Here is a 17,309-nt window from a genome sequence, read left to right on the forward strand (position 1 = left end):
TATAAGTTGGTCTCAGTGTTTTAGTGAGTCTATACCTCTGTACTGTGAATGTCACACATGCTTCTGAGTTTTTTCTATCCCCTTTTGGAGGGACAGGATGGCTAGAGTGGACTGGAGTTGGGTATTTCCCTCCCCCCGTGTCAGTTAGGCTCTGATAATGTCCCAGCAGGTTAGGCTCTGGTTTAATAGTTTCTCCTGAGGGCAGGCCTTGTTAAGAAGAACAGAACGCTCTGATGTATTTCAAAATGCCCCCCCCCCCCCACCATGGGAAGCCCAAGGGGATTTTTCTCAGATATTCACTATGAGAATCTGGTCAAGTTCCTGGAGGTCAAACTCACGAAAGTGTGGGGGCCCTGATAACTGGGTCCCCTGGAGTTTTTCTCTCTCAGGATTTATCCGCAGAATTGTGTCTAGCAATTTGTGAGCTACAGTTTATGTTTCCCAACCTTGGCACTGGTTCCTATGGAGGTTTATCCTTTTGGGTTTATGCTCTGACAAGTTGCAATTTTCCGCATTTTCTTGTTGGTGTCTCCAGTTTAGGGGGCAGTTGTGCCCGTGACCCCACCTCTCTGTCAAATAAAAAGAATTATTGATTTTTTTGTTTGTTTAGTGTTTTGTTAAGGATGGTGACTTTCAGCTCACATGCCACACTGGAAACCAGAAGCTGCTGTACCATGGTTTTTTGAATGCCGTATTTATTTATTTATTTATTTATTTATTTATTTTTTATTTTATTTATTTATTTATTTTTAAAGGTTTTATTTATTTATTTGACACAGAGAGAGAGACACAGCCAGCGAGAGAGGGAACACAAGCAGGGGGAGTGGGAGAGGAAGAAGCAGGCTCCCAGTGGAGGTGCCTGATGTGGGGCTTGATCCCAGAATGCCAGGATCATGCCCTGAGCCAAAGGCAGATGCTTAACGACTGAGCCACCCAGGCGCCCCTGAATGCCATATTTATTAAAAAGGACATTTAGAGCCTGGAGTTTAAACCACTTCACCCAGTGCTGCTAGGGATTCCATAGTGTGGAAGGGGATTTCTGTTAATGCTTTCCAGCTTCATGGCTTGGAAGGTCCTCAGTGATCTCTTTGGGTTCATGGGTGAGAGGAACCTGTATTGTTTAAAGCTCATATGAGTTCTGCGATATGGGTAAAAGAAAGAGGTCTTCAGAAGGATACTTGAGATTTTTTTTTTTAATAGGCTCCATGCCTAGTATGGAGCCAAATGTGGGGCTTGAACTCACAACCCTGAGATCAAGACCTGAGCTGAGATCAAGAGTCGGACACTTAACCAACTGAACCACCCAGGCACCCCTTGTGAGACCTTTGATTTATTTGTGACATGGATCTTCATATTTTCTTGAATGCTGTACTGTTTAACTTTGTACATGTTTAGTGTTTCTTGGTAGCAGAGCTTGTGAGTGATTAGATCCTCCAAACATCATGTGGTTACCTTGGTTTGGTGTCTTAATAGTGTCTGTTCTTTTATTCTTTTGGCCTATTGTTACCTTAGTCACCCCGCTTCCTTAATGCATACTCTTTCCACTATAGTGGTTATGAAACATGATGTAGTTTATCCTTGAATAGATAGAGAAGATGATGTTGAGCTATTTGTCAGTATATTACAATGGTACAGACCATGCTGTCCTCTATGGCTTTATTCATCACTACTCTTGTCACCTGTAGATCGTTACCACATATCAGTTGTCTCAGGCTTCTTGGGTGTTATATGTTGTACTGTAAATCTGAAGCAAAAATTGGGTTTAAGTTATTTATCAACACCATTATTCCTACCCTCCTATATCCTTGCAGTTTACGAGGGAGTGGAAATAATAGTCTTGGGACTGTCACCTGTGGTCCAGTCCATCTGGTACCCATTATCTTTGAGGAGGAGGTCAGGAGAAGAGAAGCTAGCGTTGCCCTAGACACCTTGGAATCTAGAGGGCTGCTGTTCTCGGGGTTGGCCTCATTCTTCTTGCAGACATGAAGTGATGAGAGATGAATTTTCTCATGGCTGGCTGTGGAAGCAAGAGACAAACCATAAAGGAAAAACTTAAGAGAAAGGACTTCTTGATTCTTCTCCCGTGCTTCTGTTTAACTTTCCTTTTAGAAAGGTTAAGGGAGAAAGAGATTAGAAAGGGGAGTGGGTAGGTGGTTGTTAGGACTTCTGAGTCTGTGGTGCAGGAAGGAAAAATAGAGACTTCCTTGTCATGGATAGCCAAAGTCGAGAGGGGCAGGCTCAAGAGGGCCCTAACGAGTGGCCCTAGGGCCCAGTCCATGGAAGAGTCTAAAAGCTTCTAGCTGGGAGGGGACTAGATGTCTTTGTAGGCAATGTAGGTAAGTTAGCATTGCTTCTGGATTTCAAGGCTTGTTTCATTACATACTGACATCACTGTCCTTAGGGATTATCTGGTGCATTTCATATTTAAAGTACCTCCTTAGAGAACTGGTTTTACTCTTAAGCCCTTGGCATTTTGATTTTGATTTAGAAGTGTTTTAGTGGGATATACCATATCTAAGCACATTTCCTTTGTATCCTGAATTCTGTTGATTCACACGTCCTTCTGGAATCTTGCAGTAGTTTTTTGCAGTATTCACTATCTCCATTAGATTTGTCTTCCCTGTGCCCGCTTGATTTTATTTTTAACTCACTTTCCTTTGTGTGCTTCACCTAATTTTAAAATTAGACATTTAATTTTCTTACAAGTCATTTGCCATTCAAAGTTTTGTTCTAGTCTAGATATGTGCTCTCAGGTCTTCTCAGATGTCCCAGGTATGACTTATATGGCTCAGGATGCCAGCACCTGTGACTGACACCTTTGAATTTGCCTTTTCACCTTAGCAAAATAAAATTAGAAGTAGGAATGGTCAGCTGCCACCTGATAAAATGGTCCAGCATAAAGTACCTATATAAATATTTATTAATTTAAAAAGCTTTATTAAGATAGAATTTATATACCACAAAAATGATTGTCTTTTGCCCTTATGTTTCAATAAGTTTGAAGATTAATAAGAAGGGATGAATGGAATCAATATATTGTTGAATGAAGACATATATGATGTATTTGATATCCATAAATATTTTGTTCCTGAGGTCGCTAGTCTTCCAACCTTGAGGCATTTGATGAAAGCAGAGATGAGCCTGTCATTTATGAAAACTCATATTATCCATTGGAATTTTGGTATCTGTGTTGTTTTTTTACAAATCAATTCAGTCATCTTTGACGGTGGCTTTTAGGAAAATTACAAAACGTTTCAAAGATTAGTAATTAATCATTGTTCCTAGATTTTGAAAAGGCAATACATTTCAACTAATTATAGTTAACCTTAAATTAAAAAAAGCAAAAACAAGGGAATAATGCTCTCTTTTCTCCACTCCATTTTGGAATCTGGGACACACTGTGCGCTGTGCTTCCTGTGTGTTCTCCACTGCCTAGAAGCGGATGGTAAGAGTCTTTACTGATTACACACCTGCTGTAAGCCTGGTCATTGATTCCTGAAAGGCCTTTTTCTCCCCGCCCTAAATTTTTAGAATGTCTGTGAGTTAGATTCTGTCCATGAGGAGAAAAACACAAGTGTTTATGACTCTGAAATGAGCCTTTTAATGATTGTTAACATCTGGAACAAGTGTCAGGAGGAGAAGCAGGAGTTTACCTTTTATAAAATATGACATGTTGAATGAACTGTCAAGAGAGTATGCTCAGGTTTTATTTATTTTTTATTTAATTTAATTTTTAAAAAATATTTTATTTACTTGAGAGAGCACAAGCAGGGGGAGCAGCAGGCAGAGGGAGAGGGAGAAGCAGGATTCCCTATGTGGGGCTTGAACCCAGGACCCTGGGATCATGACCTGAGCTGAAGGCAGACGCTGAACTGACTGAGCCACCCAGGCGTCCCTAGGCTCAGGTTTTAATTACATTCTTATAAAGGTATCATAGTTAGATTAACTGTTCTTTAAGTATGACCAGAGGTTTGTTTTTCTAAGAGGTTGGTTATATTTTTGAAGGTAATGTAGGCTAAAAGCTATTTCTCTTGAAAATGAGACATGTATCCAAGAAGAATTTTGAATGGTCTGGAAACAAATGCTGCACTAATTTAAAAAATCAAATTGTTTAAGTCCTGGAGAACAAGACAGCAGAGAATGTCACTGGAATACCTGGAATCACCTATTTTGGTTCTGTCATTGGGAGTCTGTGGACAAGGGTCTATTACAGGAAAGGAGAACTTTAGGACCAGCAGGTACTCAGAGGACAGCTATGCACACGTTCTTCATTAGGGGTGCACTTCACAGTTCCTGGGCAGACTTTCCAAAATCCGCCTGTGTGAGCTTCACTTAGAAAGGTTGGTTCTGTCAGCCTGGACCCTGGGTGTGGTTTAGAAATATGTATTTTGGAAAACTTTTTCCCAGGTGCTTCTGATGATCACATCTGAATAGGAGCCACTGATTGAATTAAATCACCTCTTTAACAAGAAATTGAGATTCACAGAACTTGGCATTAGAGAGATGTTCAGTAAATAGTGCTTCCGTTGTAATTCTGGAACATGGGCAGTGTTGATGGAACTCCTGGGGTTTTGGATCTGGGAATGAATGGATAAGACCATAGAGAGCTGGAGAGACTGGAGAGAAGCAAGAATGCATTCAGTGAGTGTAATGAGAGTGGGTAGGAGGGAGTCCCGGGGACCCGCCATTTGTGGGAAACAGTAGTTCAGCTGGATGTGAAGCCACAGGAGTGGGAGAAATGAAAGATGTTTGAGGTTTTCACCTGGTAACTGGGAGGAGTATAGAAAAGGTACTGGCTTTAAAGATGTTTTGAGTTCAGTTTTGGAATTAAGAGATTTTAAGTTTCTGTGGTCCGAATGGGTAGAGCCGTCTGAGAGTTCAAAGATTTGGAATTAGAGGAAATATGAAGACAGAAATTAAAGTTGTAGGAACCTCTGTGCCAAGGAGATCAGCAAGAGACCAGGTTCAGATGTGCCCAGTGTGGAGGCAGGATTGTGGTCAGTCACCATAGAGAAGCCCCCTGGTTGGCCACCCAGGCCTTCTTATTCCTTTAGGAAGATTGCCATCAGTGTAACAGGAACAACAAACTTTTGTTGAACACTTCGTATATGCTAGATACTTTCCGAAGAGATTATTAATATACATACATGCATACACGTTTTCCCCCCCTTTAAATGCTAACATACAACCCTATGAGGCAAAGTAAATCATCCCAAAGTCGGTTATTGCATTGGTAGAGTTTAGTGGCAGCAGCTTGGCTCCAGAGCAAACACCATTAATTGCTGCCCTGTGGAGTCGTGCGGGCAAAAGCCAGACTGTCCAGTGTTGGAGGAAGAGAGAGTGAGGGAGTGAGTGAGCATGTGGCGGGCGGGGTACCCGGAGGCCGGGAATAGGGTTTGGGTGGAAGCAGTGTGGAGCCTATGTGGATGGAGAAGTGGTTAGGTTTGGCCAACCTGGCCCTCCTCAGAGAAGATGAGAAGCCAGTGGAGAGAAGCATGAAGGTGGTGGGTGTGGTAATGAGATCCGGAGAGCACTGCTGCTCGGAGCATGAGTGGAAGGCTGGTTTCCTACTCAGACCAGAGTTAAGTCAGGTTTAGATGTGGAGATGGGACCAGAGGGCAGCTGAGGGAGCTCATGCCAGTTGACTTCTCTCTGTAGGAGGGGAGTGGGTTGGTTAATCTGCAGGGGTTTGGGGCTTTGGATAACCATGAAATTCACTTAATAGTGGAATTGAGAAGAGTTTTGGCATTCTTTCTGTAGGAAAATTTATTAATAGTTCAAAACATCCTGGCCCTGAGTCCCTCTAATTCTGTTTCCAAGGTCTTAAAGTCTTAGAGAATTTTTTAAAACTCCATAATATTCCTAGATCTAAAACCTTATCTAAATGTTGTTGGGGATGATTCTGGATTTTAGTAAGATTTTTTTTTTCATTAAGTAATAATTCTTAGTTTCTTTTCTTTCGCTTTTTTTTTTAAAGGTAGTTTTATTTTTTTAAAGATTTTATTTATTCGACAGAGAGACAGCCAGTGAGAGAGGGAACACAAGCAGGGGGAGTGGGAGAGGGAGAAGCAGGCTCCCAGCGCAGGAGCCTGATGTGGGGCTCGATCCCAGAACGCCAGGATCACACCCTGAGCCGGAGGCAGATGCTTAACAACTGAGCCACCCAGGCGCCCCTCACGTTTTTTTTTTTTTTTTTTTTTAACCACTTCTGACCACTCCTTAAATCTTTAGATATGAAAGAGAGGGGCTTATGTTACCAATCAGGTATTTAAACCAGCAGAGAATGCTCCTAAAATTACTTCCTAGACTCTCTTTTGGGTTCAGCTACAGAATTAGATTCTGTATTCAGTATTTTGATTTCGTGTTTTTTTGTTTTTTTAAAATTTTATTTATCAGAGAGAGAGAGAGCACTAGTGTAGGGAGGGGCAGAGGGAGAGGGAGAAGCCGACTCCCCACTGAGCAGGGAGCCAGATGCAGGACTTGATCCCAGGACCCTGAGATCATGACCTGAGCTGAAGGCAGATGCTCAACCGACTGAGTCACCTGACTGAGTCAACCATCTGAGTCGCCCCAGATTCTACAGTATTTTGGACAGATTTGTGAGCTTGTGTTTCATAATTCAGTTTTCAGATTTAAAATTTAGAAAGTGAGTTTATGGCCATATCGATGTGTAACAAAATACGTGTTAAACCAGCATTGGTCATTAAGCATAGAGTTTAAATGATGGAGTGATGTGTTTTACTTGAGATTCAGGTAGAGGGTCCCCTTCCTAATCATTTCCCTTGCCCTGTCATGGTCACATAAGTCCTCCTGACCTTCTGGGATGAATATATATAAACTATTTCTTCTACTACAAGATTAAAGCTTGGATTTGTAGTCTCCTGGAAGAACTTGGAATGTTATCTATAGTTCAGAGCTCAGACCCTGATTGACCCTATTTTCTAGGATTGCTTTTGATTTAGGAGCTTTTTCGCATTTCTCCTGGATCAGCTAGGCTTTGATGTCTTTAGAAATGAAAAAGAATGGTCTTCCTAAATTTGCTGGCTAATAGATGCCTGTTTGAACCTTGTAACCTTTTACATACCCACTCAACTGTGGACCTTTAAAAGTTATGGGACATTGAAAATTTATGTGAATTGTCCAGGTTTACATGCCATATAATTTGGCAGAGCTAGGATTCTAACCCAGGTGTGTTTGATTCCAAAGCCTGGGCATTTTCTCCTGTCCCACTCTTTAAATAATGCCAAGTGTGCATATCAGTAACTATGTATTAATTTCAGATTCAAAAATAAAAATAAAAAAGTTATGCCATCTTAAATTTTAAATGTAATTATATTGTCCCATAGAGGCTTAAGAAACACAGGGCTTTGGATACTTTTTTCCTTAATGTACTCATTTTTAACTGTGGTACTTTATTAATGAATTAGAACTAATTTTGGTCAAGGTCATGAAAATATGCCTGGAAAAAAAAAAGGCAAAAATTCTAATCTGGTAAGCACTTTGGATTAGTTCTCTGAATTTTGACCTTTTCCCCTTTCCCCAGTATTTGTATGAACCGATATGCTTGTAGGGGTGAAGGAGCTTGTCTGTGTCTCGGTTTGTCATTACTGCCTTCAAGTACTCTCAACGCCTTTCCAGTAGGTGAATGCTTAGTAGTCGTGGCCCAGGGTGTCACGTGTGTTTTCATATACAAGCATGTGCGAGCTCTGGTCTAGACCATACACACATTTGTACAGGCCTTAGGTTTACTGGGTAAAGGGGTTAGTTTTCCCCATGTAGCTGCCAGAAATTGTTGAAAAGTCTGTCACTGGGTCAAACAGCATATCAAAAAGTCTCTAAAGGATGGTTTCAAAATTATCAAAAGTCCATAAAGCATGGCTACTCTGCTGAACATGAGCCTAGTTTATATTATAGCTGGTGAACACTAGTGGCCAAATAAGCACAAAATTTTAGGTTTTTAAGTGATTGGCGTGCAGCAACACTTTAAAAAAAATGTGTTTTACCTATTTTTTTTCTGTGTATGTTGGGCTTATTCTTTCTTGACTTTCATTAGTCTGATGTAGTAAATGAATTTTGTATTTTATTGTTGAAGGAATTAGAATCCTTTTGCTACTGGCAAGGTTGACAGTTGGTGTTTGAGCAGAAGGATAAGTGAATGATGGTCACATTTACTTGGGAACACCTGTTATCCTTATCAAAACAGAGGTGTCTTTGTTGCTTTTCAAGCAGGAAAGGACACCATTTGGATTCTAGTGCAAAGCTGAAATCTGTGGCAGAGGCTAGAATGTATCCTTTATAAAGCCCAGGGTACCCAGAGCCAGTATTCTATTAGTTTTCTGGTAGTTTTCCTGACTTTGGAAAGATCTCGTAAGAATAGAGGGAAGGACGGTTTCTCTAGCACACTCTTTGTTGTGTTTTCGTGTGTGCGGCTTGTAACAGAATATGTAGGTATCTGTTCGGTTCTGTTGTGAAGTTAGTTTTGTCGGACAGTTAGATCATGGGGTACTTATGATGGCACTCTTGAGAGGTTTACCCACTTCCTTGGTTTTAAGATCAAGGGCAAGACCTTGAAGGGCTTCGGAGCTGACTCAGCGCTGTGTTCTTCCTCTGTCTTGTTAAAGCATTGCTTTTTAGATGTCCAGTAGAAGCTTTTGTTCCAGTGGCCCAACTGATTTCACTTGGTTTGGTTGATGCAGGAGAGAGAGAAGAGCTCCCTTGGTTTTATTACTTATTTAGGAACCTAGAATGTTGGTGGCTGAGAGCTTTGTGAATGAATTGTGTTTTCTTGGATAAGGGCTGTGTGACCAGTCATGCCTTTGTGGAGTGACCAATAATCCTTGTCTGAGAGGTGCTTTGAAAAGTATCTTGGGGAACATGTGTGTGCCTGTCTCAGTGTTTATTAGATTACCTAGATCACCACTCTCTCTACTGATGGTTTCCTCCTGTCCTTTGGGAAGAAGGGAAGGACTCCCCATGTGGCCCACATGGGTTAGGCCTCTGTGTTTTTCCTAATGGACCTCATGCTCTCTTACCAGGAAGAGGAAGAACAGGAGGAAGAAGATGACGATGAAGATGATGATGACACTGATGACCTAGATGAGCTTGACACTGACCAGTTGCTGGAGGCGGAGTTGGAGGAGGATGATAACAACGAGAACGCAGGGGAGGATGGGGACAATGACTTTTCTCCCTCTGACGAGGAGCTAGCAAACCTTCTAGAGGAGGGAGAGGATGGGGAGGATGAAGACTCTGATGCAGACGAGGAAGTGGAACTGATCCTGGGGGACAGTAAGTCTAGGGCCGACCCTGAGGCTGAGCCTTGGCACCCAGGGGAAGGTCCCTTCCCTGCACCCTCCCAGCCAGCAAGCTCCAGCAGGGTTCTGTGCCCCCTATCTGTAGATTCACCACTCTGGCCCCTTAGGAAAAGCAGTTTCACATCTCTCATCCTCTGCTCTTCCACCAGACTGTGTTACTAAAAGGCTGTTATCAGAGGTTGGCACTTTTTCTGTAAAGGTTGGACAGTTAAATATTTTACGCATTGTGGGCCATATGGTGTCTCTCGCAGCTCCTCAGCGCTGCTGTTACAGTATAAAAGCAGCCAGAGACCAGGTGTAAATTAATGATCGTGGCTGTTTTAGAAGTAAAACTTTATGTACAAAAACCCATGGTAGATTTGGTTTGGCCCATGGGCCGTAGTTTGTTGGCTCCTGCTTTAGAGGATGAGCCTTAGAATGGAAGGCCAGACGTAGTTCTTCCTGAGGGGCGGAGCCAGAACTGGCAGCTGCTTATGGGGTGCTGTGCCTGCTCCTTTCTAAAGTTATAAATAAAAGCCCTCGTGGAGGAGTCTTTTCCTGTGTGCTTTTGCCTAAGCCCTCTTAAAGGCCAGGCGACAAATGTTTCTCTTTGGCTTGTTTTGTCATTCTCGCCCCCTCTAATTTTTCTAATAATTTCCCTTTAGGACAGGTTTCTGAAGTCACGTTTTCTCCTGACTATGCTAGTGAATCCTGAATAAACCTAAGCTGCTAGTTCTAAGAGCCTGCTAGCTCTGCAGTTATATTCTGCCCACTTCAAGAGGATCTGTCTGGCAGCATCACTGTGACATATGTCACTGTTGACAGACTTATACTTGTTGTGGTCCTGGTTCTTGTGCTACCCTGGCTAACTGGGGAGTAATCCCTGTGATACCCAGCCATTTTCATGTAGCTAACCAGGCCAGTGTGCTCACAACTAGGGCAGGTATGATGCCTAACATGGTAGCCACTAACCACATGTGGCCACTAAAATTTAAATTAAAAATTCATGTCCTCATTTCATGTCCACATTGAAGTATTTGGTAGCCACGTGTGGTTACCATATTGAATGGCACAGATAGAGAACATGTACATGAAATTCATTTACAGGAAATTCTGTGTGCTGGCCTTGGCCCAACTTATGCCAAGCCTCTTCATAGTAGATGCTCGGTTTGTATAATCATTGGCGTTTGGTGGCAGGAGGAGGAGTGTGCGTGTACGTGCATGTGGTAGCAGAGGGTGGGTGACAGTACGTATTTAAGCCTACGTAGAAAAGATTCTATTCCACAGTGACCCAAATCCATTTGCTTTGGGATAAATCTTATATGTGCTTCTAGCCCTCAAATCGAAGGCAGGATTGTCTTAGGGGGCGTTTTTTTTACATAAGTCCTCTTGCCAAAGTTGTATATTGAGGAAGCTCTCTGGGGCCTGTGCCTTCTATCTGCTGCTTACCAGCCTCCATACTTGGAGGCTGAGGTGATTCAGCGGAGGAGGACTTGCCCTGTCCCTCGCCATAGTCAGAGAGCCAGGGAAGAGGGATTAAAGGGCAAGGCACACATGACAGGATCAAGAGTGAAGGGGCAGTTTTTACTGACCCTTTTTGTCATCTGTGAATAGGGCCACGTGGGGTACAAGTTCTGTTCCTTCCAAGTAATAAGGTAGGCTGGGAGAGCTACTGGTGCTGGGACGCCTGGCATGAGAGGAGCACTAACTTTTTTATTCTTAATAATTTGAATATAAAGCGACTAAATTTGTCTTTGGCCTGTAAAATTACTGCCTCCTTTAACTGTTTAGGAAATTCCTTCCTTTAGGCCTAAGAGCTACTGGAAAAACCTTAATTCTATTAGCAACAGAATATCAGTTTATTTTGGTAGGAATATTTATGATGTGAAAATGCCATAATAATGGTGACGGCTTGAGGACTTTTCAGCTTGGGCTCTAGAGTTGAGGTAGTGATGTGGAGGAGGCACGAATATCGTGTCCTGCATTGCTGTTGGTTTGAGAGAGGCCTCCAGGACCTTACAGCAGGGCAGGCAGAGGGAGCATTCTCTGTACCCTTGGTTTGCTGATAGTTTGCTTCAGTAATCATCTAGAGCATTAGCTCTTAACCTTTCTGAGCTCATGGAGCTTTTTAGGGTGATGAGAGTCAGTGAGACTATAGAAAACCACACCCCTGTGCCACCTCATAACTTAGCGAGGCCCCGGATCCCACAGAGACCTAACGATTGGTTTCAGATACAGAACCCCAACCCTAAGAAGCGAAAACACCTTGACTCTGAAGTCTTTTGTGTGTTCTCTGTTCCAGTCACTTCTACCTTCCCTAAAAGCCTGTGTGTTGGAGAGCAACAGGTTAAAACATTGCTGGGATTGGTTATTTACATCTAGACTGCCTTTGCCAGGAGAGGTCCTGACCAGGGTCTGGGGTCGGGTCTCTTCAACACTTGAGGATGCGAAAAGGCTGAGGAAGGTAGAGGGTGGAGCCCTGTGGCCACCAAGAGGGAGTCTGTGCCCATGCCCTGAAGATTATCTCAAACACTGTGCCTGACAGTTACTTGCGTAAAGAAGAGTGTGTCCCTGTCCTCTTCCAGCTGCATTTATACTCTGTCCTTGTGATGCAGAGTTGTTAAGACTCTTAGCAGCTGCACAGCTGGTGGCCTGGTCTCAGGCAGGTGGCCTGGCATTGTGAATCCTAGATCGCAGGAGCACCGGGGGAGTGTCTGGAGGTCGCCATGGCCCAGGACACCGTGCTGTGCCTGGCTCTGGGAGCAGATCCTGCCCTTCCCTGTTGGCGCTTGCTTCTGGAGGTCTTGCAGCACGGAAGCTGACGAGGCTGTTTAGCTCAGCTTGGCAGGTGTTCGTGTTCCCCACTCCTCACCAGTAGTCAGGCTGTGCTTGTGTCCTTTCAGACCCAGGAGCACCGGTTTTTCCCAGACATCTCTCTCGTTTACATTCAGGACTTTCTTGTATCACAGCCATGTGTTTGTTGATTTTCCTTTATCCACTTCAGCTTTCTTCGTAAAGGAGATTGTAGCGAATGGAAAGAAGGTTTGGGAGCATGGGTGGTTCTTGGCTCAGCTGAGAGTCAGTTCTCAGGTGTCTGGGAAAGGCTGATGGGGAATGCTGTGGAACCACTGGTGTCCCTCTTTGTATGGGAAGCCCACAGCCTGGGGGCTCACAGTCTGCCCACTTCCCTGGAGACCTTGTTAAAATGGTTTCACAAGCTTCCTGAGCTGTAATCGGGGGGGCACCAAGACCTTTCCCTTACCTTCACTGAGCAAATACTAGAGTCCTTAGGAGCTAGGTAACTATGTTTCTCTCCAATTTTGATCAGCCAGACATGGTGTATTTCATTTTGAAGGTTCTTTTGCCTACTTTCACTCCTCAATGGATCCTTCCAGAGGTGTTAACTAATGTGGTCTATTCACTGCCTGAGAAGGCAGATGGTCCAGCGAAGGGCTCCTCCTGTGCCAGAGATACGGGGTCACCTTCCAGGATGTCCTAGCTGCTCCCTGCTGGCCTCCGGCCTCGAGTTTCTAGGTACCCATTCTCTGGTATTGCCGCATGCTGGCCTGTACCTTTTTGGGAACTTGTTCCCTGCTGATTATATTCAGAGGAATGAATCCTGGGTTGTGACAGCCTCTACCTTTATGAGGTTTTCTGATAAGAGAGTTGTTGAGTTTAAAAGAAATCTCATTCTTGCTTGGGCTCAGCCTGCCTTTTTAGTAGCCCTGGGAGTCGTGGGGGGTCAGGCAGGCCTGTGCCTCCGTCTCAGAAGGACGTGAGGCCAAAGGGCAAAGGGCAAAGGGCTGCGGAGGCTCACTCAGTTCTCCCTCAGCCCTGCCCCTTTTGCAGCCATTCAGAAGTTTCAGAGGAATCTTACCTGTTCCTTTAGGGCCCCCCAGTCAGGAGGAACCTCTAGAAGGCAGGGAGTATTGCATCCAGGCCCTGTGAAAGGTGCAGGCGTAACAGGTCCCAGGGGTGGCCACTGTTGCCAACAAGTGTACTCTCCAGAGCCAGCTCCAAGGAGTTAATTGATGTGTTTTCTTCTTGCTGGAAACGGATGATTAACTTTGCTCAGGTAGAAGTGTATGTCTATGTAGGTGCTTCCTTCCTGAAAGCTTCCTCTAAGCCTGGAGCATAATCCAGTCTTCCCCTCTTACCTTTCAGCGGACAGCTCTGACAACTCTGATTTGGAAGATGACATCATCTTATCTCTGAATGAGTGAGGAGCCATCACCATGTGGAAGACATTCTCGACAGGCCAGAAACTGAGTCAGATGAATTCGGAACACCTTCCTTTCCCTTCCTCCCAGGGCTGGCTTTTAAGGAACTGCGTGCCCTGCATTCAGAGGACTGTGGCTTAGAGGCCTCACTGGAATCTGAGGGTCCTTCTAAAACAATAACAACCACAAAAAAGACAACAGGGGTTAGGCCCTATTCTGCTTCCCCCTTCTCCTAGGACGGACAGCTCTTTCCTCAAGGGGAAAAAAAAAAAAACATGTCTCTGGGGTTATTTCACAATATATTTTCTTTGTATAACGTTCTTTACTTAAAGAACAAAAAATAGTTTTTTATAAAATTAAAAAAAAAAAAAAACCAGGCATTTATAACTGAGGGTATGAACTTATATCCACCAGGTCTCTTGTCCCTGCACTTCATTTTCTATGGAAGAAAATGATGTCTAAAGAACAATATAGAGGCATTTTTACATACGTATTTAAATGAAAAGGAAAATCGTGGTTTCTTAAATTGATAAGGATTAAGAATATTTTATTATAAATATAATATATGATTTTTTAACCTGTTCTGTTGCCTCATATGCTGTCAGGTTAAGTTGTTCTCCTTCATGCCAGAGGTGGGGAGGAAGGCAGTGCTTGTCTGCTGAGTAAAAGCCTAGATTCACCCACCTTCATGGTTTGGGGGCAGCAAGGTCGTTGTGGATATTGGTTTTGTGGAGTTGAGGGAACTTAGGATATAAGTTCACTCCCTCTATTTTTCTTTGTGATTCAGTTTTTCAAAAAATTTTTTTCTTCCCTTTCTCCCCAATGTGGAAATTACAAATCAAAGGCCTTTTTCTTTAATGTAAAGTGTATTTATTTAAAAAAAATACAAAATAAACTACAAGTCTGTCTTTGTTTGTTTATAGCCTTTCCCTGTTCTCTTTTACCAAAGTACGGCGGCCCCTTTCCCTGCAGCTCTCGTCAGCCCGTGGAGAAGACGCCTTCTGAGAGAGGCAGTCCGGGACAGCGGTGAGAACGCATTCTGCCCAGATAAAGCACTCTGGGGAGAAAAGGAGCTTAGTCACAGTGTCTAGCCCTGGTCTGCTGCCCTCCCCCAGAGGGATCGGTCTGTGCTGGGGAACCACGCTGGGGCGGGGGAGGTGTTCGGGCACCGTCTGCTGTGGACACGCTCCGTCCCGGGTTCGGACGTAAGAAGGCGGCTCTGCAGTTCAGCTTTGGTGGAGATGGGACGTTTTGGAGGAACATGCTGGCAGAGCTAAGGAGCCGTGGTTAGTTGGGTGACCACCATTACTGTCTCCTCAAGGGAGAGTGCACAGCGGACCCTAGCTCTTCTTCACTTTCGGCAGTTTGGGGCAGCAGGGGCGGGGGCAGGCTGGGTGTACAGACAGGGCTCAGGCCTCCAAAATCAGCCTGTGGTTGGTGAAACGGGGGTGCTGCCAGGGAGAGTGCCCCAGGCTCTGACCTCTTAAACCCCTCACCCTGCTTTCCTCCCACAACAGGAGACCGCAGTCTCTTCCTTTGAGTTGCCCAGATAACAGCTTCTTGGTTTCTATTATGTAGGTATCAAATAGCTAGAGACTCTTCTCCCTTTGCCGAGAGAAGAGGGGACCAATTTGGTTGTGAAGTAAACAAGCAAGACAAGACGGCTAAACTCACCAGGGGCTGGCCAAGCCCTGCTGGGCTTCGGAGCACCGTACACGGATCGCACACACCGAAGCGGGCCTGTGTCACACAGGTACCTCTTGGTCCTTTAGAGAGCGGAGGTCTCAGCTCTGTCGTTGCTTCATGCCTCGGCTTAGATGGGTCGCTAACACCTAACCCGTGGAGTAGCCCTGACTGCTGGTGCTGGATGCATCAAAAGGAAGCAGGTTAAAAGTCAAGAAGAACACTATTCTAGCCATGAACTCAGCTGAGCCCCTGGCGGTCTCCCTCAGCTCTGCCCGCAGCTCTTGGGAGTGCCCGCAGGTCTCCGGGGCGGAGATGGGGACCTCCCGACAGGGAGCAGAGTTCTGGTTGACTTGACAACACGCCCTGAGAGGCTAAGGAGACAGCAGCCTTCTTTCTTACTATATGAGGGCTTAAAATCTGAGTCACTTAGAAGAAACATGTACAATACTAGCAAACCAACAATGCGGCACAATTTGCCTCAGATTGATTTTTTTGTTGTTTTGCCTTTAAGTGACACCTCAAGACAGGACCCGAGCCCCCCCGCCCCCCCCCCCCCCCCGGGTGGAGGCTCTGGACACCTGCAGTTAGACCGTTCTCTCCCCGGGGCAGTCTGACAGCGCCTTGACCGCCTGACCTGCCGGTGCTGGCCGAGGCCCTTCTGAGAGTTCACAGAACCTGCTGTCTCGAGAGCCAGGAGGAGGAAGTGGCTGAGAAGAGGGTCCAAGGAAGAGGAGCAGGAGGAAGGTCACAGTTGGCTGTGGTTCTTTACCAAAACTCTGTAATTTTTTTTGTTAGGGCTAGAGAACACCTATCCCTGAAGAGTAGACAAGGCAAGGGTTGAAGTGTCCTCTCCAGCCAGATTTCCTGGCAGGTTTACATCTGGGAATGCTGCCGGGTGGTGTGGGATTCTGGGTGCTGAGCACCCACTCTATGAAGAACAGCCCAGAGAAGTTTTGGACCTCACGGGGCAAGGCAACTCTGGCCTCTGTGTGGCCCAGGCACTTCTCGAAGAACTGCAGGGAGCCCTGCCACGTGCTCCTAAGCCACCCCTACCTCATTTGCTTTGAACAAGTAAGGCCCACCCCTGCTTCTGGCAGTAGGAGCTACCCTGGAATGGAGGAGCTGTGGTCAGCTGAGTCCCTCACGGACTTGGTCAGGCGCCTGGTAGTTGTGGACACCGCTCAAGTACAAACAGGCAAATAAACGCACTTAACACTTCCTTTGTTCATGTTTTTTGCTGTGAACGTGCTTGTTCTCTCATGAGCACCAGCTGTGGCCCAGTGAGCAGTACCTCCCCAGGCACCTTCCCCTGTTCATTTTAAATCTCCAAGGTCTCAAAAAGCCACCTCTTTCCCCGTGGAGGCAAGTATCCTCCAGGCCGTCCACAGAGCCTCATCCTCCACCTCAGGACGGTTTCTCTCAAAGCATCCCAGCTGTCACCTGTGTTGCCTCGCATGGGCTGGGGTCGTGGGCCAGGCCAGGAGAGTGGCGTGGCCAAGAAAACCTGGAGTTCCTGGCCGGTTGGCTCACTTCTCTTACTGAGGCTGCTGCCGTCCTCAGTTCTGACAGTGGTCCTTTTGGGACATCCAAACTGCCACACTGAAGAGTGTATCTGGGCTGTATTCTATGGTGACAAGTGCTGTAGAACTGACTGGTTTCCCTCCCTGGTCCCCTCTGACCTCATCAGAGACCAGGGATGACAGCATTTTACTCTTTGAAGCCATCTTTCCCTCCCAGCTGGAGGACGTCTCCACATTCCTCCCCAGCTGGGCTTGAATGGCTCGGACTAGCTCTGCCCCGACACCTTGGCACCTGTGACTTCATTTCCCCACCGAAGTGCCTTTATCCCAGGGGTCCCACTTCAGCAGCAGGGCAAGAGGCCAAGGCACACGCTCACCTTACACCTGAGAAACAGGTATGCCAGTTGAGAGCGCTCCCTTGCAGTGCTGCAAAAATTCTTCAGGGGTTCAGTGTCCCCTAAAAAGCTCTAGTGACTGGGCAGAGGCCCCCTCCATGGACACATTAGCTCCCAAACGAGGAAGAACCAGAATTCACAAACACTGGGTAAGTTTTAAGAATTAGCAAAAGCTTCTTCCCACCCTCCATTCTG

General features: G+C 45.3%; 1 protein-coding gene across 2 annotated transcripts in view; it reads left to right on the top strand.

Annotated features, from left to right (window-relative positions):
* DCAF1 (DDB1 and CUL4 associated factor 1) overlaps positions 1 to 14,424 on the top strand; it is a 72,597-nt gene extending 58,173 nt beyond the window's left edge. For both annotated transcript variants that reach the window (XM_045807236.2, XM_087867017.1), the window contains 2 exons: positions 9,036 to 9,288; positions 13,458 to 14,424. In XM_045807236.2, coding sequence (XP_045663192.1) covers positions 9,036 to 9,288; positions 13,458 to 13,516 — 312 coding nt within the window. In that variant the 3' untranslated portion in view covers positions 13,517 to 14,424. The remainder of the gene's footprint in view (positions 1 to 9,035; positions 9,289 to 13,457) is intronic.
* The last annotated feature ends 2,885 nt before the right edge of the window (positions 14,425 to 17,309 follow it).

The sequence above is a fragment of the Ursus americanus genome, chromosome 14 (genome assembly GCF_024610735.1).
Source record: "Ursus americanus isolate L20-20 chromosome 14, mUrsAme1.1.p, whole genome shotgun sequence".
NCBI lineage: Eukaryota > Metazoa > Chordata > Mammalia > Carnivora > Ursidae > Ursus > Ursus americanus.